The 20322-nt window shown below is 46.6% G+C and overlaps 2 protein-coding genes across 12 annotated transcripts in view; both read left to right on the top strand.

Annotated features, from left to right (window-relative positions):
• Window positions 1–12703, top strand: part of RIN2 (Ras and Rab interactor 2) — a 76979-nt gene extending 64276 nt beyond the window's left edge. For 4 of the 5 annotated variants that reach the window (XM_068407174.1, XM_068407173.1, XM_068407181.1 and 1 more), the window contains 4 exons: window positions 2540–2845; window positions 4720–4851; window positions 7573–7736; window positions 10845–12703. In XM_068407174.1, the coding sequence (XP_068263275.1) occupies window positions 2540–2845; window positions 4720–4851; window positions 7573–7736; window positions 10845–11162 (920 nt within the window). In that variant the 3' untranslated portion in view covers window positions 11163–12703. Of the gene's footprint in view, window positions 1–2539; window positions 2846–4719; window positions 4852–7572; window positions 7737–8239 lie in introns of all 5 variants that reach the window. The other variant, XM_068407198.1, reaches the window with a different exon arrangement.
• Window positions 12704–14926: 2223 nt separating this feature from the next.
• Window positions 14927–20095, top strand: NAA20 (N-alpha-acetyltransferase 20, NatB catalytic subunit). Of its 7 annotated transcripts, none has more exons than XR_011048690.1 (5): window positions 14928–15002; window positions 15609–15801; window positions 16511–16734; window positions 18445–18526; window positions 19744–20095. XR_011048690.1 is itself a non-coding variant. In XM_068406946.1 (2 exons), the coding sequence occupies exons 1-2, from the start codon at window positions 14975–14977 to the stop codon at window positions 15443–15445; spliced, it is 297 nt and encodes a 98-aa protein (XP_068263047.1). In that variant the 5' UTR covers window positions 14953–14974; the 3' UTR covers window positions 15446–15562. The 7 variants fall into 7 exon arrangements, 1 of the variants encoding a protein (XP_068263047.1); XR_011048689.1 differs by having other exon boundaries at window positions 15609–15812; XR_011048693.1 differs by lacking the exon at window positions 16511–16734 and having other exon boundaries at window positions 15609–15642.
• Window positions 20096–20322: the final 227 nt, after the last annotated feature.

Raw genomic sequence — 20322 nt, 5'->3', positions numbered from 1 at the left:
CTCAACCAGCTCCAGCCTGGAGCCTGCAGGGACCACTCACAGAAGCGTACTGAGTTTTCTGATCTCCCGTCCCAGACTTGGTGCTCCCTCATTATCAGACCAAGGGCTCTGAGGATCCGCGCTGAATTCTTTACAATTTATTGAGCCTCCTGTGACCAAATGTGGTGGTGACCCCACTTTGTTGAGATGAAGGATGGCTGACGCTAACTGTTCATGTGCAGAACTTCCAGTGGAAGCCTGTGGGAGTTAAAATTTCATGGGGATAGAGAGTCTTATTGCTCAACGTAATGTTTGGCAGCACCGACTGTTTTAATTTTGACTTAAACGAGACCAGGAGGTTGGAATGCAAGCTGCAGAGGTGTCCCACTTAAAAGCAAAGCAGTTGGTGTTTTTGCTGCTTAAAAAACTGAACAGGCAGTAGGAATAAATAAAGTAAGCTGAATTGTCAAAAAAAGAAAAAGAAAATCATCATCATCAGTGAAGCTAGCAAGGAACTATGAGTACCCTCTAGAAATTTAGCTAGGTAACATGCCCACGGGTGAGATCGGTGCATTTTTCTTGGTGGAAAAACATTTCTGCCCCATGAGCCCTGAGGATGGCTTTGGTGGCAGGGAGAGGCGGTTCCTGTCACTGCGCAGAAGGGTGATGCTTCTGCTTTCCTGGCTGGGTTCGGAGGTGCTGTCAGTAGCGATTGTGTGGTCCTACTAAGTACAATAGAGAAGGATCAGTCATTTGAAACGTTGCCACTTGTTACTTATAACTGGTGGCTCTGGTCCGGTGGAAGGCTGGATCCACCCTTCACGCTGTGTGACAGGCCATCAAGAACACGTGTCAGACTGGTTATGACTTTACTGGTGGCCATAGGGAAACCTAGAAAATCAGAGGGCAAATGCTGCTCCTCACGTTCACACTCTCCCTTCCAGCAGCTTTTGCAGTCTCCATTGTGAGAGCGCGCCCGGGAACGAAGCAGACACAACTTTGCTACCTCCATCAGGGTCTCAGGAGGGGAAAATGGCAAGAGAAGCTACAGAAGCCCCAGCAGAATTGGGACAGGGGAGGTGGGAGCTCCCAGTGGAGTTGGACGTTTGGGAATTGCATGCCAGACAAACACAGGATAAATGCCACGTATGAAGCAAAGGCATCCTAAGAGGAGGAGTGTGTGAAGGGCATGTTTCCATGGGAAAGAGAGGTATGAAGACCCAAAAGGAAAAATGGCTGAAAACAGGGATAAGATTAATGAAAGCATAAAGCAAAAGCAAGAAAACCGAAGTAGGTAATGCTTGTTTGGAGGGGGTGTGTGTGTGTGTGTGTGTAAATCCTGAGCCTTAAAAACAGTCTGCAATTAAAAAAAATAAAAAGTGAAGGTGGGGAGAAAAGAAAAGAGACTGTGGTCTAAGAAAAACACATAGGAACAGGCAAAGAACCTGGAAGGGGCATGAGGTTTAATGAAATTTTAATGAGTCACCACTAGTAGCAGGAACGTCCACTGCTACCTTGATTAAACGTGTGATCTAGCAGAGACAGGGTCTCTTCTCTTCCTGCTCTTGGTCCCTGTGCTCCTCTAGAACATCTGCTGCCTCCAGGCTCCGGTCCTGCCCCACCGTGAGGGTGTTGGTGCAGTGGCCAGGCTGAAGGGTCTCCAGTTTCTTTTGTGCCTGTGGGAGTTCACAATGATACAAATAATTGATGTAAGCTAATTATTAATGTAAGCTATGCTGCCATAGGGACGCTGAGTGGGAGAGGAAATTAGCTTATAAAGTAAGGGTTTGCAGAAAAAATGTTTAGCAAAGAGCTTTCTCTGTTGATGTGGTCTGTACTTTGAAAATGGAGAATGACTGTTAAAGAAAAACTTGAGTAGAACAAAGAATAAAAAAAAAGAACTGTTAGTGGTTACTGTGCCACGTGCACACTACTGCCAAACAAAGAACTTCAAAATTGATGACAAAGCTGTATATAAGCTTGGATGATGAAATCCGAAGCTGGACAAACACAGCCTGGTTTTCATTTATAGTTTAAAGCCCATAATCTGTCCAACTGCATAAAGATCTTGACAAAGTTGAGCCAAGTTTTAGGAGACCTTGGTTGAGTTATAGTTTCTGATAGAAACTATGCAAAAAGGACGGGCTTTCATGCCAAAGCAGACAAAAGTTATGGTTTTGACTCTGTTTTACTTTAAGTTTGGGAGTTTGAGTCTAAGCTGAAAGTAAAATAAAACTCGGAGACTTCTGGCCAACAAAAGAAAATGTTAACTGGAGCCACAGCTGGCTTTTTTCTTTTTTTTTTTTTTGTGACAGTCTCTTGTCTCTCTGTGGTTTTGGTTTTTTTTGTATTTACTACATGGCCATAAATGAAAATGGAACACAGATTCTGCTCTGCCTTTTGTTTTCTTGTTAACAAACATCTGGAAACTCAGCTTGTATAATAAATAGGCCTTAGCAAGTAGGTTTTGCTCTACAGTGTCTCTTTTGGGAATGGTTATATTAATACTGGCTCTGCTTTAGAGGAGGAAGTCAGCTGGACTTGTGTTTTCCCGTTGCAGATGTTGTCCTGGAGAAGGCCATGCATAAGTGCATTCTGAAGCCGTTGAAGGGCCACATTGAAGCGATGTTGAAAGAGTTTCACACTGCGGATGGTTCTTGGAAACAGCTAAAGGAAAACCTGCAGTTGGTGCGGCAGAGGAATCCTCAGGAACTGGGCGTGTTTGTTCCGACACCAGACTTTGTGGATGTTGAAAAGATTAAAGTCAAGTTCATGACCATGCAGAAAATGTATTCACCTGAAAAGAAAGTCATGCTGCTGCTGAGAGTTTGCAAATTGATTTACACTGTTATGGAGAATAACTCAGGTATGGTGCTTCTCGTGGTTCAAGTTCACTGATATTCCCGACCTGGGGTTGTCTCTTGGTGGAGGAAGTGAGACCACCTGATCCTGCAGATATGTCTCGTTCTCCTGGAGCTCTTGTAGCATCTCCTTGCCCTTTTGAGAGGGATTCTTCCTCTCCGCTTCTTTGCTGGTATCTGGTGCATCTGACAGCACATCTTACAAATTCAGGATGAAGCAGAGTTGTGAAGCAGCTTAAAAAAACAGCTTTGCTTAACTGTAGGCTTTTGAAGTTGGCTGTCAGAAAGGCTGTCCTGTGAGCCTTGAATTTGACACTCGTTCTAAATGAGTATTTTTCTGGAAATTGTAATAGAGGTAACACCCTGTATTTAGCTATAGTAATGCAATAGCGTGTATGCACTATGACAGCTACGAGGGCTCTGTGTTAATGGGTGGAGGAAAGCAGCCTTTGATCTAGCATTTTTGGCTTCCTGTGCCTCTGAATGTTCTCATTTGGACGCTTTCTTTTGTGTTTTTGGAACAGAAATAACATCTATTTCTACGCTGTAGCAAAAGTCCAAAAGTGACCTTGAAACCTAGCTAATAAAATGGAACTACAGACCAGTAAGACTGCCAAGTAGTCAGTGGCACAATTAAAATGCTGTGCTGGATGGCATGAATTCATAGGTGCAACTCTGTTGCCTGACGTCTTATCATCCACTGCTGTGGTAGGTCACAAGCTACAGTGAAGCAACGCTGGTGGTAGTGGGAGATGTGTTTCCCTAAGCAAGTATAAGCTGCTGCAGGTGGCTGGCAGTTTTCTTTCTAAGTGGGCATTGAATGTGCAGCCGGGTCCGGTGCTGATCAAGACGCCTGCTTTCTTTTGATATTTGAGATGAATAGTAAGAGCTTGTGGCTGTTAAAGACCCCCAGGCATTTTTGCAAGATTTAGGTCTGAGCTCCTGCCCAGCTTATTATTTCTGTGCAAAATCCTGCGTTTTAAAATGGATATAGCAATCTTGGCCTGAAGTGCTGTAAACTCTTTTCTCCAGGCTGTGTTATCACATTGAGTAAGATATTTCCAACATGCAGAAGAAAAATATTGAGAGGCTGCTGCTGGTTAACTGTTGCACCGAGGGGCTTGGCCTAAGATGTGGCAAATGCTCCTTGGGTTGTTTTGTTTTGTCGTGTGGAGTTTGTAAAACATGGCATTGAGCCGGCAGCTGTTTGGGTATCTGCTTTGTCATGTACTCTCAGCCAGACAACAGTGTAATGCCTGGAGGGTAAGCCTTAGCCGGTGCAGCTTTATGTATCAGCCCTTCAGTCGTTGGGAGTTTCACCAAAGTTTAAGTTGGCTCCTGCTCTTGGTGGTTTTAAGTGACCATCACACAATTCTGCAACGAACACAGTTTGTCCAGACCCAGAGATTTGGCCACGTAGTATTTTCTAAACAGAAAGTTTAAATGCAATAAAAGTGATAGGAGCACAGACAGACCTAGCCACGTACAGCGTAGTCTGTGTGTTAGCTGCGTGCTGCCATTGCTCATGATGCTTCACCGGCTCGTTGGAAATTATATGAGCCTTTGCTCACTGGTGCTTTTAACTATGTTCTGTCAAGGAAATGAGTTTTCACGTCAGATCTAATAGGCTTTTATATTCAGGCTGCTCTGCTGGGATCCAGACTCAGAAATTGATATTTGTGGCTCGGTCCTTCCAGAAAGTGGAGCTTGTACAAGGAAAATGCCTATTCGTCATCTCTTAGCCAGCGATAGAAGTGCAGATGGAATAATACAAATGTACTGGTCAGTGAAGGCAGCAAAATAATGCTTTCCTTTCAAACACTGAAACTAGTAAAAGGCTGTGGTTTGTCTGTCACTGTCTGTGTTCCCTTCAACCCAGGGAGGCTGTATGGAGCTGATGACTTCTTGCCTGTGTTGACATACGTACTAGCCCAGTGTGATATGCTGGAGCTGGATACTGAAATTGAATACATGATGGAATTGCTGGATCCGTCTTTGCTGCATGGAGAAGGTAATTTATTTATTTGGTTTTATTAGAATTGAGTAAAGGATGAGGGAAGGCAGATTCTTCCTCATGGCACAGTTGCTGTTAACCCTGTTTGAGTAGAACACCTTTCAAGAGGAGTCCTAAAGTCAGTGATGTCGGTAGTGTAACAGAAGAATATCATAATTATTTCCACCTTAAACTAAGAGAAAGCTGATTAGCTTGCAGACTACAGGCCTGAGTGACCTGGGAATCTACTGATGTATACTCCCTTATGAGGAAACACGTTGTTTTCAACCAAGAAGGGGGAGGCATTGTGACTTAGCAAGCAAACACATATGCTCTGCAGGTGCCAAATGTGGTTATCTTTCTGTTCCTGAAACTTACCTGGGAGTATTTATAGGGCCACAGCATTCAGTTTACTTGTGAGACACATAATGGGACTTGGGTTAGGTGCTTTGTAAAAACTTATGGGGGAATTCTCTGTTGGGGAGATGCTTTTGAGAATATTGCCCTCCTTAATGATCTTTGCTTCTTCTCAATATTTACTCCCCACAAAGTATTTTTATGAGCCCTAGAAATATGTTTTCTAAGGCACCCTTGAATGACAGCTGAAGTCTGCTAGAGGCAAGGAAATCTCCCTCCTTTCTGTTTTCCTGGTGCTGTTTTTAACAAAGAGGTATTCTGCAAGCCCTTGGTAGGCCCCAGAATCTACAGGTTTTTGAGGATGTTTAAAGGTTCTTGTGACCAAGCTCAGCTGTGAGTTTAAGTATATGTGTATGTTTCCCATTCCTGCTGTCTCTTGGCTTGCTGAAATTGCTGTATCCTCTTACATGCCGGTATCCGTGAAAGAACCATGCCAGGATTCCTCCAATTTGGCACTAGTCTGTTCCCTGCTTTGTGTGCAGAGCATCCTCTAGTGCATTGTTCAGGAATCTTCGCACAGAAAATACTTGCGATGTGAAGCTGGAGATCATTAACATGCTTGAAAGGCAGAAACATTTACTATTAAGGCATGTTGGTTTTAATGCAGCAGCAGAAGTCCATCCGTTAGCTGTCTCTGTCTTTGGCACCAGATGAACTATACCGTGCAGGAAAAATTGTTCAGTGCTTTGGGGTTGTGCAGTTCAAATGTAATGTATTGTCCAGTTTGTCTCATGGGTCTTGCATGTGTTTTATGTATTAAACTTGTTGCAAATCTAAAGGCCAAAAGGATGCTATCAGTAATGCAGAAAATACTACTATGAGTATAGAATGCGTCTTTGAATGACTCCATGAATAGACTGTGCTGTCTCTGAATTGGACACTCCCACTCAAATAGTTTACTTTAAAAAAAAAAAAAGAGAGAGAGCAAGAGAAATAAATGACAGCGTGTCTTTTTTGTTTCTCCTGGTTGTTGAGGACTGTTACCTCCTGTTGACACTCCTTTTCCTTTGTGACCTGCAGCTTCTTTAGTGCATCAACAACTCTGTCTTGACTTTAATTTGTTCTCCACTCATGTAGTAAAGATAAAGTATGGAAGGCTGTACACATCACCTCCTGAACCAGCTGGACATTATCGGGAATGCTAAAAAGGTGGCAAAGAGAGTCTTACTTCTAAAAACAAAAGCAAACTCTTTGGGATGCTTGCGGGGTACAAATCGCACACACAGTCATCCCTATGTTGCCGCTAAGGATGGTTGCTTTTAAGTTCCTGAGCAGTGGTAGATTGTCCTTTACTTTGTTTAAACAGCTATGTTTAGTTCATCCACACTTGAAGCTCAAGAAGAAAACAAATCGCTGTTTGGAAATTGTTTAGAAGAAAAGTCATGTTCCAACTTTGTAAAAACACTCAGGAGTAAAGGAGTGACCCCAGCACCAGTGGACCCCGAGTTAGATACTATCGCACCACTTGATAGTGCGGAGCGCGTGCAGCCGCTGCGTGTCTTTGAGCAGCTGAGAACACACCAGCCAGTGTTCTGCAGGGCAGTGAGCTGTTTTCCTTAATTGTCATGGTTCAACCATAGCCAGCAACTCAGTACCAGACAGCTGCTCGCTCACCACCCCCGGTGGGATGGGAGAGAGAATCGGAAGAGTAAAAGTGGGACAACTCATGGGTGGAGATAAAAGACAGTTTAACAGGTAAAGCAAAATCCGCACACAAGCAAAGCAAAGCAAGGAATTCATTCACCACTTCCCATGGGCAGGCAGGTGTTCAGCCACCTCCAGGACAGCAGGGCTCCATCACACCTAACGGTTACTTGGGAAGACAAACGCCATCACTCCAAACGTCTTCCCCCTTCCTCCTTCTTCCCCCAGCTTTATATGCTGAGCGTGACGTCATATGGTGTGGGATATCCCTTGGGTCAGCTGGGGTCAGCTGTCCCGGCTGTGTCCCCTCCCAGCTCCTTGTGCCCCCCCAGCCTGCTCACTGGTGGGGTGGTGTGAGGAGCAGAGAAGGCCTTGACTCTGTGTAAGCCCTGCTCAGCAGTAACTAAAACATCCCTGTATTATCAACACTGTTCTCAGCACAAATCTAAAACATAGCCCCATACCAGCTACTATGAAGAAAATTAACTCTCACCCAGCCAAAATCAGCACATTTATGTATAAATATTTTGGCAATCGAGTACAGGGACTTTCATATATATATATGTGTGTGTGTGTGTATTTTTTTTTTAATACTGTGTTTGTACTTCTGACCGTGACCAGTTGGAACGAGCGTTGTGTTTGTGACCACTCTGAGAAGTTCTTTGCTGTCCTTCACAGGAGGCTATTACTTGACAAGCGCTTATGGAGCACTTTCACTGATCAAGAACTTCCAGGAAGAACAAGCTGCCCGACTGCTAAGTTCAGAAGCCAGAGATACTCTCCGGCAGTGGCACAAGAGGAGGACAACGAACAGGACGATACCGTCAGTTGATGATTTTCAGGTAGAGCTTAGGGCTGAAGAAAAAAAAAAAAGAGGGGATGATTGTTTTGTTGGAAATCCCTATTTGAGAGGTATGATTCGTAACAATTCCCTTGGGGACACAAGGTAAGTGGAGTGAAGCAGTGCTGAGAATATGCCTCGGTTTTGAAGTCTTTGCACTTTATAATAGAGTTTGTTTATGATGGTCTAAAGAAAACACTAAATAATGGAGCTTTCCCACCCTCCATGCTATTTAAGTCATGCAGAGCGAAGACAAACTGAATCATATCTTAGATTCAGCTTGTTTGTACGCTTTACTGTTAAAAAGAACAAATCCAGATCTCCAGTGTTATAAATCAGCACAACTCCCCAGCAGCCAATGGTGGCATACAGCAGGTAATAGGGGTGTGAGAAAAGCTTGCCTACAGTTTTAAAGATTAAGCAAGGAGTAGAGTTCTATACTATGGATGTCTTCATGATTGTTTGTGTTTTTTCCCTCTCTTCCATTTCTTACTGCTCTTTCAGAGTAGGGCAGTAACTTCAGCTGAAGAATAACAAAACAGTCGGGATTACTTCATCTTTTAAAACCAGGCCTGCGTGTCTTTCATATAGTGTGCTGTTGACTGTCTGTTCAGAGGCATCAGTTTGTGGACTGAAGCAAGGAGGATGTTGGAATCAAGAAGAAAGGATTTACTCCTTTGTGTTCATGTGTTTACAGTTCATACCACAGCTCAAAGTTGCCAGAGAAGCTAATAACGACCATCAGTTAGTTACGATGTAGTTAAGAGCTTGGGAAATGAAGGTGTGGGGTTATCAGGAGATAATGAAACATTTCAGTCGAGGCTCTTTCTGCTTTATCAGTGTCCATGCACAACACTGAACAGGAAGGAGTCTGGAAAAGAAGCAGTCTTCCACAATTTGCCTCTCTTAGGAGGAGGAGAACTGATTAACAGAAATCCAAACTATGGCCAGTGCACAAAGCTAGTCCATCTTACTGGCATCCATTTTATATTCTGCTTACCTGTAGTTAGGTGTCAGATTGAAGTAGCTTGAGTCTTTGTTCTTTCTAGCAAAACACTACACTGGTCACAGGAAAATTCATCACCTTCTATTTCTGCTGGATGACTAAATGACGGAAGATTCGTTCAGCAGGATCTTGGGTTCCGTTTCACCGTCTCTTCCTCAGCGAATGAACTTCAGCCAAGCTAATTGTACAGCTGGATGCCGTGCTGGATGCAGGAAGATGCAGGGGGCAGGGGAGGAGCTTGCACCGAGCGTGTCCAGTGCTTCTCCTTCTGCTGTCTCTTTCAAGAGAGCCTCAAGTCAGTAAGATCACACCACTTCCAGGCTATGCTGGGCACAAATTCATGCATTTTGCTGCCTGCTCAGAATGCCACTTTTCCATCTCCCTTCTCTACGTCCTGCCGTCCTGAAATGAAGCACCTTCCCTACAACCAACGTGTAACACAACTTGAGCTCAACTCATCTTTCCCACCTTGAACCAGGATGTGATCACTGCATTTCTGTGATGCACTCTCACAGCCTTATCAGCTTTTGGGCCCTGGAAGGCCTTCATCCTCCCTCCCTCGAATGGATGGAAAAGCAAAACCAGCACGTATTTTGATGATGATTAAATACAACTTTCTGATACTGCATAAATAATTTTGATATTTAGTATATGAGCTATGCAGGCATTTGTACGAACTTCAGCCTCTCCTTGAAGCAATCCTGTCCATCTAAAAGCACATGCATTTAAAAACAGGTCTTCTCTGTGTTAACTACATTAGAAATTAAAACCGTACTGTGTTTTGCCTTATCTAGACTGATTTTTTTATAATTTCTTCACGCTGGGTAACAGAAATGGATTAGTTATATTCAGTCAGGGTCAGTCCCAATGGTTTAAATGCTGTTGCAGAGCTTCAGTGTTTCAGTCTGCAAGCTATCAAAAAATACTTTATTAAAGACTAGAGTGCTCTTTGGAACTGAAGTCATGTGAACATTCTTCTCAGTTTTTAACAGCTTATTTTTATGAAAAGTAAATTTTTACCACTGTGATTTAGCATGCTTAATACAGTCAGCATACAAACAGAGGTACCAGTTCAGTCAATAAATAAGTCTTTCTTACTGACGTTTTTCCACCTCCTTTAATTTTACTGCTTTTTAGTCTTTAATCACAGTTAATTTCTTTTTTAAAAAAGCATGTAACAGCAGGCTGCTTTGTTCATGTGTCCGAAAGGGGTTTTTTGTTTGTTTTTGTTTCCTTCCCCTCAGTTGTTGGTTTTTATTTTACTTTTTAAATGTTTTTTGAAAGGTAGAACTGCATTTCCTTGTGGGGCATATTTAGAATTTATCCATGTTATCAGAGTTGTGGGCATGTATCAATCTCAACAGAGAAAAAAGATCCAGCTTTTGCCTCAGGATGATTTACTCTAATGTTGCAGAGTAAATTTTCATTCTGCATCCCTCTAAGCCTTATTTAAAAAAAGAAAAAGCGTCACACAAAACTTGGTTACCTCAGGCTCAGACACCAAATTGCCACCGGTTAACGCGATGAAAATATCCTGTGTGAGGATGGATTGCCTTTTGTATACTGCAGCAGAAGAATGCAAACAGTTTATTGTGCAGTAACTTGTGGATCAACACCCTTGTGTGCCGCCGGCAGAGGCTTTTTTTTCTTTTTCTTTCTGACTAACATATCAGGTGAAGCTTCTGTTCTCTAGTATTGACCCAGCAGTGGCAGCACCATCACTCGGGCGTGCTGCCTGAGATGTCTATTTTGCTTCACAGCATTTTCTTTCCTCGTAAGGCCAAACATCAAGTTTAGTTAAAACCACTGGTGTTTTCCATGTGGCTTTAGGGCTGCTATCTGTTCACTTTTAATTGCAGGGTTAGAATGTAAGCCAAGGAAAGGAAGATGTCGGCTTACGAATTTCTGTTACGCCCACCGCAGGCTTGCCACAGTCTTACCACCACCGTGGCAGTTCACAGGGTGGACGTAACGTACAGGAATCGCTGGTGTGTGTTTCACAGCTAGAACGTGGGAAGGCTTGCTGTTTGTTCCTGACTCTTCACTTTCAGAGGATGAGTTTTGGTTTTTTGAGTTTCTGATGTCTGTTTTCTCGTTCTACAGAACTACCTTCGTGTTGCATTCCAGGAAGTTAACAGTGGATGTACGGGAAAGACCTTACTAGTAAGACCATACATCACTACCGAAGATGTGTGTCAGCTTTGTGCTGAGAAGTTTAAAGTGGACAATCCAGAAGAATATAGCCTGTTTCTTTTTGTTGACGACACGTGGCAGCAACTGACAGAGGATACCTACCCTCAGAAAATTAAGGCAGAGTTGCACAGCCGTCCGCAACCCCAGGTCTTTCACTTTGTCTACAAGCGCATTAACAGTGATCCATACGGTGCCATTTTTCAAAACAACGATGACTCGGCTTCTTAAAACCAGCAACTCATTGTTTAATTTCTGTTCCTTGTTAACTGTTGAAAACACCTTTGTTGGCTGCCTTCCTTAGGAGCTAAAACAGGTCTTAAACCGCAAATGCGTAGTAAAACACGCGCAGACACTTCTAGCATCGCTTACAAAGCCCCGTGTAAACCGTGCATATGGCCAGTTATGCGGAATATTCCACCAGCGTGTTTGAGTGAGCAGCCCACGGGGCTCAATTTCTTGTACCAGACTCTTTTGAAGCATATTATGCTGTGGCCCTCTGCAAGTCTTTTGCTGTAGTGTGCAGAAATCTATTTTCTTACACTCATCCTTTAGCCAAATGTCATTCTGATTTAAATATATGTACACTAGACAAGTATTTCAGTAAACTGGCTGGTATGAGCTCATTTCCACCAGCATGAGTTTGACAAGACTGTCCGATGCAGGGCATCAGTTAACTCATAATTACCTGGATGATTGCATCCTTTCCTAATTTTTTTAATTACAGAAAATTGCCATGTTTTTTTATATATATATATATATATCATAGAAATTTTATAGCAGTTGCAGGTAAACTGTCAGGGTTGGTTTTTGAAATATTTTTTTAACTATAAAGTATTCTATAATTATGCATGTGATTTTAACATTTAATATACAAGAATAAATCTCTTGCTGGTTTTAGAGTATTGCATTAAAAGTCTCTGTGGTTTCTCTTCTTTTCCTGTTACAGGAGAGTTTTTATGAAACTTCTGTTATCTGTAAGAAGATTGTAACATTGGCACTGGTGATTTCAGTGCCTTTATCTGAACTTGATGTACTGTTATCTGGATTATTGTTTATATGCATTGTTTTAGACAGAACTATGGGGGGTCGGAAGAGGAAGTGGAAAGAAAAGGATGTAGAGAAGGGGCAGAGAAAGAATGTAGAGAACATAATTTAGGATTAAAATGTGTTAGTCTGCTGGTTCAGGCTCCTTGCAGAAAATAAGCGGAGGTGGTTGGTGAGGAACTTCGGTGTAAGCAGTATTGTAGATTTGCCAGAGGGATTCGGCAGCACCTATCCCAGACACTGCTTGTGTTAGCAGAGGATTAAATACATCAGTAAGCTGAAGGAGAACACTAACTATTTTGTGTAGTCTGTCACCAACATCAGAATGTGTCTTGGACTGAAGAATGTGTTGTAGCATTTCATGGTTCTAAGTTACTCAGTAGTGAGATGTGGAAGTCAGTCCTACCTATGCAAAGATAAAATGGTGTTAAATGTGTGTATACTATAGATTTGTCCAAGGTAGCCGAGGCTGTGGGCGACGCTCTGGGCCCCACTGAAGTCAGTTAGGGCCACTCTCTTTAGAGGCACGTGGGGTTCTCCCCAAGTCTAGTGTGAGCAGTGTAACGTAAGGCAGATGATTACCCACATGTCACGGGCGGCACGTGTATTGTACATACAGAGATCTGTAGCATTTTTGTCAGTTTGCCATGTATCTGAAACCCCTGGCACATGTTTGTATTTCATTTTGTAAATGGTGAGTTTTGCACATAAAAATACATTGTAATACTGAACTATAATTTGGGATGTTGTGTGCTGTGGTTTTTGGGGTTTTCTTTTTTTTTTTTTAAGAAATGGTTCACACTGGAATGTTTTATGTATCAGTAGACTTCGATGCTGCTGCTTTTCACACTACTTGGTCCACTTTAAACTCTGCAAAGGAAGGATACAGTAACTTTATTGTCTGGGTAGTGTGCTTGACCTGAACAGTCAGTAGGAGCGGCAGGCAGGTGTCTTGACTGCTGAACCATTTCTTGCAAAATTAGGACCAACGTTCAGTGCTAAAGAAAATTCCACTGTTTTCATACGATGGTGGCTCTGCTAGGGGAGGGAAGGACTGGGGCAGAGGCAAAGTATTAAGGAACTCAGAATTTTGGGCGTGAAATGAAGGAAAGCAAAGAGTGCAAACAGGGAAACACATGCCCAGTGTTCAAGGAAATTAACCAGACGTGGGTACCTCTAGGTTTGCTTTATTGACAACTCAGAGTTGGGCCACCACCTCAGTGAATGGCAAATCAGTTAAAGAACCCACGCAGTTTATATACCATTCTAAGCTTATTACATAAAGTCCAAAGCCTTTGTATATTTCCACTCAACCTTTTAGTTCTCAAAACTCATCATTTATTTGAAGTCCATCACAATCCCTTGTAAATTATTCTTTTCTGGTTCCAATTCCCATTTCAGTTTCAAGGTCGTCTTCAGGTCATCGTCGTCTTAATCACTTCTTCTGCTAATCCCATCTCGCACAATTCTGAGAAAGACTTCAAGATGTACTATCCAAAGCAAGCGATTTCTACTTACTAAATTCTCTTTATCTAGCAAAACACCTGTTTCTAATTAATTAATCATCCTTTGTTTAAACCCTCTCTACATGATTAGCTTGACTGGGTTTTAAACCAGCCCTGGGTTGGGTCTGTACAAGGAGCAGGCTGAGAACAAACACTCCAGGCCTGTTGAGCAGCATTCTGGTTGCATCTGGTAACATATTACAAGATAGCGATGTCCTAAACACATATTACTAAACCAAAAACTCATATCAAAGCTTTTACTAAAGGTTGTACTTAAAAATTCTTCTACACCCAAACCACCTCAAGATGATTCCGCTGTCTATTCTTGTGCAATTGTTTCTTTTGAAAATTAGAACGCTTTTGCGCTGTGCTGTGCAAAACACTTCTCATTTCTCATAATGCCAGGAAACAGATGATACAAAAACTTTGGAAGGAATTTGGATTTGTAAAAAGAAGCTATTCCATCTTCTCTAGTGCAAGGTGTTTGATGTTATGAAATACTGAAAAGCAAGAAAAAGCTTATAGTTGAGGAGGTCTCTTTTTAGTTATTACTCTCTTTTTGAAATAGAGAAGTAATGGGAAAGGCTAAAGAAAATAAACCTGGAGGTAATAAACTCCTAAATCTTACTAATGAAAGAGGCTTAACAGAAAAGTTAACACTTCACCAGGGGATTATGTGTGAATTCACAGAAAGTACATACTGTAAAATCATAAAACGCTACCTACAGCAGCTTAAATCAAATCTAACTTCTTGTTGTCGTTTCCCCATGTTGTTTTTCTTACTGTTCATATTAAAGGCTGTCACCCTTCCCTGCAGTCTCAGCCTTCCATTCGGTGGATCGTCCTTTCGCTGCTGGAGTTGCAGCATGACAAACCGGGTGAGGATTCGTTACCGGGCCGGGCGGAGGCCATGTCTGTAATTCCGGAAAACTAAAAGAGTGCACAAAGCCTGCTGTCTGTAAGTTGCCAGATAGATTAGACTGAATTTAAAAAAAAAAAAAAGAAAGAAAAAAGTTACTGCGCTGCTCTCCTCTCTTGCCAGGATGGCAGAGATGCAGGCAGAGGTAAGGGAAAATGACCCACATCAAGCTGCTAAAGCAGGGAGGAGGCTGTATTTTCGTACAACGCTTTCATAAAATAGAGTTTTCGTGACACTTGCCCCTTTTAGCGGGGAAGATAAAGCCAAGGGAACCCAGGCCTCGGCCTCTGCTGCCGGCGGTGGCTCTCGGGGGCTGCGTGCGTCCGCGGCCCGGGGTGCGTCCGCGGCCCGGGGCGCCTCGGGCGCTGCACAGGCTCTCCCGGCCCCACCACGCCGCAGGCGGACTCGGCCTTCCGCGGCCCCCGCTCCCAGCCGCAGCCCCTCCGCGGCCTGGGCCGGCGGCTGCCGGTGTCCCCGCAGGGGCGGGGCCGGGGCGCTCCGCGGCGGGAGCGCTTCCGGGGCGGCGGGAGCGCTTCCGGGGCGGCGGCGGGAGCGGCGGCGGCAGCAGCAGCATGGCGGCACTCCGCGCCTCCACCCGCGGTGAGCTCTTCCGCCTCGACAACCTGTGAGCGCCGCTCGCCCTCCTCCCTTCTCCCTCTCCCTCTCCTCTCCCCCGAGCCCCCTGCCCGCTCTCCGCCACGCTCGGCCCTGGGCGCAGCTCCCCCTTCCCCCGGGGGAGCTCGGGGCGCCCCGTCGGCCCGCAGCCGGGCCCGCGGTGAGCGTTGCTCTCCCCCCGCAGCAATCCGGACCCGCTGGCCGAGACCGCATCCTCCGGGCCGCCGGGGCGGAGGCGCGGGGCCTGGGGCGGGCGGCGGCGGCCGCGGCCGGGACAGCTTGCTCCTGATCCGCGGCCGCAGTACGGGATTCCCTTCTGCCTGCAGCACCTGGCCCGCTGGCCCGAGTGTTTCATTGCGGCCGAGGCGCCCGGCGGGGAGCTCGTGGGTTACGGGGAGTGCGGGCGGCCCCGCGGCACCGGGCTCTGAGCGGCACCGGCTCTCGGCCCCGCGCGTTGGGGGCCACAGCGAGTTAACTGCGGAGCACGTAGATGCCAGTAGAAACGTAATGAATGAAACACGGTGGAAACGGATGTTTCAGCTTGATTTTTATTACATTTTTGGTTTTTTATTATTGCTTTTTTTTGCACAGAGGCGGTTTCCAAGGACAGACGGGTAGCTGCGCCGTAAGGAAAACATTCGACTCGGGACGTACGGGGCGAGGAGCGGTGTCCTAGAGTCCCATCTGGGGTGCCAAATTCCATTAAAGAAAATTGGCAGGGTCCCCGGGTCTCTAGGTTTGCTGATTCTTCATTGAAGCAGCTCGGAGCTGGACCACCACCGCAGTGAGTGAATGGTACCTGACTCAAATTCACTATCAGTTTATATAGAAACTAGTAAGTAATTACATCACAAACTTCTCATGAGCTTAGTTAAAATTCCTCCAGCTATTTCAGTTGCGCTTTCATCTCTCTCTGTTGGCCCAAAAGGGAGCCCCAGTCAGGAAATCTCTATTTGAGATCTCTGGACTCTTCAGGGGGCCTCAGGTATTGAGCAAAGAAGAAATTAAAAGGCAGTAGTAGGGCATCTGGCTGCTGAGAATTAGCAATGCAGAGGTATATGTGCACAAATGTATGATATCTCAAAATGTCAGCTACCTTGATACAGCATTTAAAACAGGAATTGATATTTAGAGCCTGCCTCGAGAGTAACAGCACAGAAAAAGCTTTAGAAAGCGTTATCTTCTATCAGATCACTTTGTTCTCATAAAGTAAAAAAGAACATAAAGTGGTCATAAAGACCAGGCTTAAGTATGTTTTTAGTAAGGTTCTGTGTGGATCTGTAGATTGGATGTGATCTTTCACGCGGGGGGGGGCGGAAGGAAAATTTGCACTCCTTCATAAGAACCGTGGCAAACGCTTGCTGCAGGTTTTGCTAATTTTTTTTTTATTATTATCTGATGCACTTTCTTGCAACTGTTCAGTTTTGTAGAATATTTTTCCTGGAATCCGTGCATATGCTTATAGCTCTAAAAACTGTCTTGTTTCGTTTAAGTTCTCTTCCTCCAGAGTCCACAGCAGTCCGTTCTTCGCCGCCGGTCAGCTGATCTTTATCTTCTGGTTCCGCCTGGGCTCCGCTCAACACCCCGTCCTCGATGTTCTCGCCGTGACCAGCGTCCCGTCTTGACCAGAGTCTGCTTTGCACTGCCGGCGTCTCCTAAGTATTAACCTAAAATACCTGAAGTCTGTTTAGAACCTTATTTCTACTGCTTCTTATTTGTAAGTATTTGGGGCGAGCGGAAAAGAAGGCAGGGACTCTGCGAGGGAGGAGGCGAGGGCTGAAAGCCAAAGGCCTCAGGCTCCTTTATTGCTGTTCTACTGCCCCATTGAAATGCAGGAGCCGGACTGGGCGGTTCGAGATAACATCAACATTCACAGGCTGAGCGCTCATCACCCCTTCGGGGAAGAGTGTTGTGTGCTCAAGCCATCAACAGCCATTCCTTGTTTTCAGTTCTGTCTTCAGAACTGCCCTTCAACACACATTTACTTCTTTCATGCCTCAAAGGGCCCCATGAATTGCTCAGGGCTCCTTTATCTTCAAAGGGAGCGAGAACTATTCTCAGTGCAGCCTTCCCCAGGGAATCCCCTGCTCTGCAAGTAAAGCACAGCTGTTTGTGGGCTGATGGTCTCCCACAAGTATTCTGTATTCTTTTAAGGTAAAAAAGGTTAAGCGTACATCCTTTTTACTGGAATCGTCAGAAATCCATACTTGTAGGCCTAGTCCTGCTTAGCTGCTCATTAAGCTTTGATTGACGATTGGTTTAGTCATAGGTCAGGGTTGTTGTAGAAATTTTCACATAAATTGTTATAGAAGTTCTCATGAATTAAGAATAGAATAATAAATATAAGTCAATCTGATAAACACAGGTGGGCTTTCACAATCCATGGATATTGTTCTCAGAGCTCCTTGTGTAATCCTGACCTATGACTGAACAAATCATCAATCAAAGCTTAATGAGTAGCTAAGCAGGAGCAGGCCTAGAAGTATTACCTTCTGATGATTTAGTAAAGGGATGTATGGTTAACCTTTTCTTTAACAGAAATATGGGATACTTAGAAATAAGCATTAATAGAAATAAAACTCTAAATAGACTTTAGCTATTTTAGGTTAATACTTAGGAGACGCTGGCAGTGGAAACCAGACTCTGGTCGACCTGGATCAAGGTGGGACGCCGATTACAGCAAGAACGTTAAGGATGGGGGGGTGTCGACCGGAGCCGGAGCGGAACCAGAGCATAAAGATCAGCTCAGCAACGGAATAGAAGGGACTTTCGTGGACTCCTGACAATGGACTTTTGTGGACGCTTGACGAAGGAAGAAAGAGGAATGGAAATAGTTAGTGGATTTTTAACAGAAGCTCGTGAGAAGTTTGTGATGTAACTGCTTGTTAGTTTCTATATAAACTGATAGTGAATTTGAGTCAGGTACCGTTCAGTGCGGTGGCGGTCCAACTCCGAGTTGCTTCAATGAAGAATCGGCAAACCTGGAGACCCGGACTCTGCCGATTTTCTTTAACAAGGATTATACAAAGGAGCTTTGAGAACAATATTCAAGGGTTGTGAAAGCCCACCCGTGTTTGTCAGCTAGACTTGTATTTATTATTCTACTCCTAATTCTTTTTCACCTCTGTTGATTCTTATCTGCTTAATTCATGGGAACTTCTACGACAACTTACGTGACAGTTTCTACAACAGCTTTTATGTTAGGAATGAGTTGGAAATGGTGTCCGTGAGTCCTGATGCTGATGCTGAGTGTTGAAACCCCTCAGGCTTTTAAAGGATGCGTTGTATTTTGAGCTGACCTGTTTACCTAGAGTCCTGCTTTAGCTCATCTGCTCTCGTGGCTCTTATCCTGACTGTGTTCCTCTACTTTTTTCTGTGGTGTTTTTTGACCGTGCCGGAGTCTTAATTTGGGATTTCTGTTTTTCAGCTGCGCTGTCGTAAGCGTGTCGTGAGGCTCGGCGGCTACCCCCGGCGCAGGTTTGCCTGCAGGTCGTTGAGCGTTTGCGAGGGTGAGGGGCCAGCGCCGTGTGTGGACTCTGGTGGCTGTGGGGGCAGCGAGGGGTGTCGGGTGTGGGGGGCCAAGAGGGGCCAGGGCGTCGGTGGCCCTGGGGAACCCGTCCCGGCGCGGGAACGAGGCGGAGCAGAGGTGGAGGGAGAGGCGCGGCACCGTCCTCTGGCACAGCGCCCCTGTGCCGTGGGGCGTCTGCCGGGGGGACAGTCTGCGGGCACGGCGGGTCTTGGAGGGGGGATCCCCCGGTCGGCGCGATCCCCCGGTGGGGTCCGAGCTCTGCGCTCTCGGGGCTGGTGGGGGGGCGCGGAAGCGGCCCCGGGCCGAACGCTGCCCCGGGCTCGCCGGGGGGGTGTTGGGGCCGAGCCCGTGTCCGGGCCGGGGGGAGCAGGGGCAGCCCCGTCCGGCTCTCAGCTGCCCGGTGTTGGGGCCGGGCAGCGGCGGCGGCGCGGGGGGGCTCCGGCGGTGCCGGCGGGTCCCGGTGCCCGAACGGTGAGAGGCGGGGGGGAAAGGGCCGCGGCTGCTGCCGCCGGTGGCGGGGGGTGTCCCGGGAGGCGGCCGGGCGGGGCTGCGCTCCCGGGGCGGCTGGGCCCTGCTCCCCGCGGGGGCTTTTGGGCCTGGGGGGGGGTTCGGGGGCCGGGCGCGGCGGTGCAGGCGATGGCGGCGAAGTAAAGCCTGCGAGAGCGCTAGCAAAGCGCCGTCCGGGCTGCGGTGGTGCCGCCCCGCAGAGACGTGGGGCCGGGCCCTGCGCGGTTCCCGAGCGCTCCCCAAAAGTGCCCGTGGGGCCCTGGGGGCGCAGGGCTGCGGGGAACCGGAGGGAGCGGGAGCCGCAACGAGACGGGGGGGCGTCCGCCGTCCGGAGCGAGCAGCGGGGAGGTGAGTTGCCCTCCTGCCGGCGGGGAGCCCGGCCTCTTCCCTGGGGGACCGAATCCGCGCCTCCGTCTGCGCGGAGGGTCTGTCGCGGTCCCCTTCCCGAGGGCAGAAGCGAGGGGCGGGGGGGGGTCCCCCGGCTGTGCCGGGGCAGCCGCGCTGCGAGGGGGCTCGGGCGAGGCGGCGGCGTCTCCCCGGTACCTGGCAAAGGGGAGAGAACCCGTCCGGTGGGAGCTCCCGGGGCGCGCGGCCTGGCCCGGCACGGCCCCTCTGGCAGAATCCTCCCCCGTCCGCCGGGTGCGACAAACGGGTTCATTTTCTGCCTCTTTTTTTTTTTTTTTTCCCCAGCGTCGCCTTCTGCGTCACACGAAGAAAATCCTGTGCGGTCGATTCCGCTCGCTGCTCGGGTACTGGCGCGTACGGGGCCGGGGGAGCGGGCAGAAACGTTCTGGAGTTCGAGGACCCTCCAGGTACTCCACCTCAAAGCCAGAGAAAAAGCAAACTCGCAGAAAAGCTGGTGGAAAACTGCGGTTAACAGAGCACGCCTCGTTCCCGAAGCGGTGCCTCGGTAGTTAGGAGAGTTTTCCTTTCCGCTAAAAGGAGGAACTTTCGCCCCGGATAACCGAAGGGCTGCCCGTTACGTTCTTTGGGGTCAAGCGTTTGTCCTCTTTGCTCCTGCTAATTTTACGGGCGAGTTGGAAATAGCCTTTTATACGCACGACTAGGATTTTGAGTGGTATGTGGCGTCAGCAGAGTTAACTGCTGAGCACCTAAATGCCAGTAGAAACGTAATGAGCGGGAGATGATGGAAACGGATGTTTTAACTTGATTTTTATTCCGCTGTTTGTTTTATCATTGCTTTTTTTGCACAGAGGACGGTTTCCAAGGACGGACGGGTAGCCGCGCCGTAAGAAAAACGTGCGACGC

The sequence above is a fragment of the Nyctibius grandis genome, chromosome 1 (genome assembly GCF_013368605.1).
Source record: "Nyctibius grandis isolate bNycGra1 chromosome 1, bNycGra1.pri, whole genome shotgun sequence".
Classification (NCBI taxonomy): Eukaryota; Metazoa; Chordata; class Aves; order Nyctibiiformes; family Nyctibiidae; genus Nyctibius; species Nyctibius grandis.
Note: the sequence above shows the minus strand (reverse complement) of the source record. Positions and strands in the feature narration are given on the sequence as shown.

Coding starts and splice junctions, on each gene's coding strand:
- NAA20 (XM_068406946.1), top strand. CDS start 14,975: ATGGCGGCACTCCGCGCCTCCACCCGCGGTGAGCTCTTCCGCCTCGAC. Junction 15,028..15,201: donor CTCTTCCGCCTCGACAACCT/GTGAGCGCCGCT, acceptor CTCCCCCCGCAG/CAATCCGGACCCGCTGGCCG.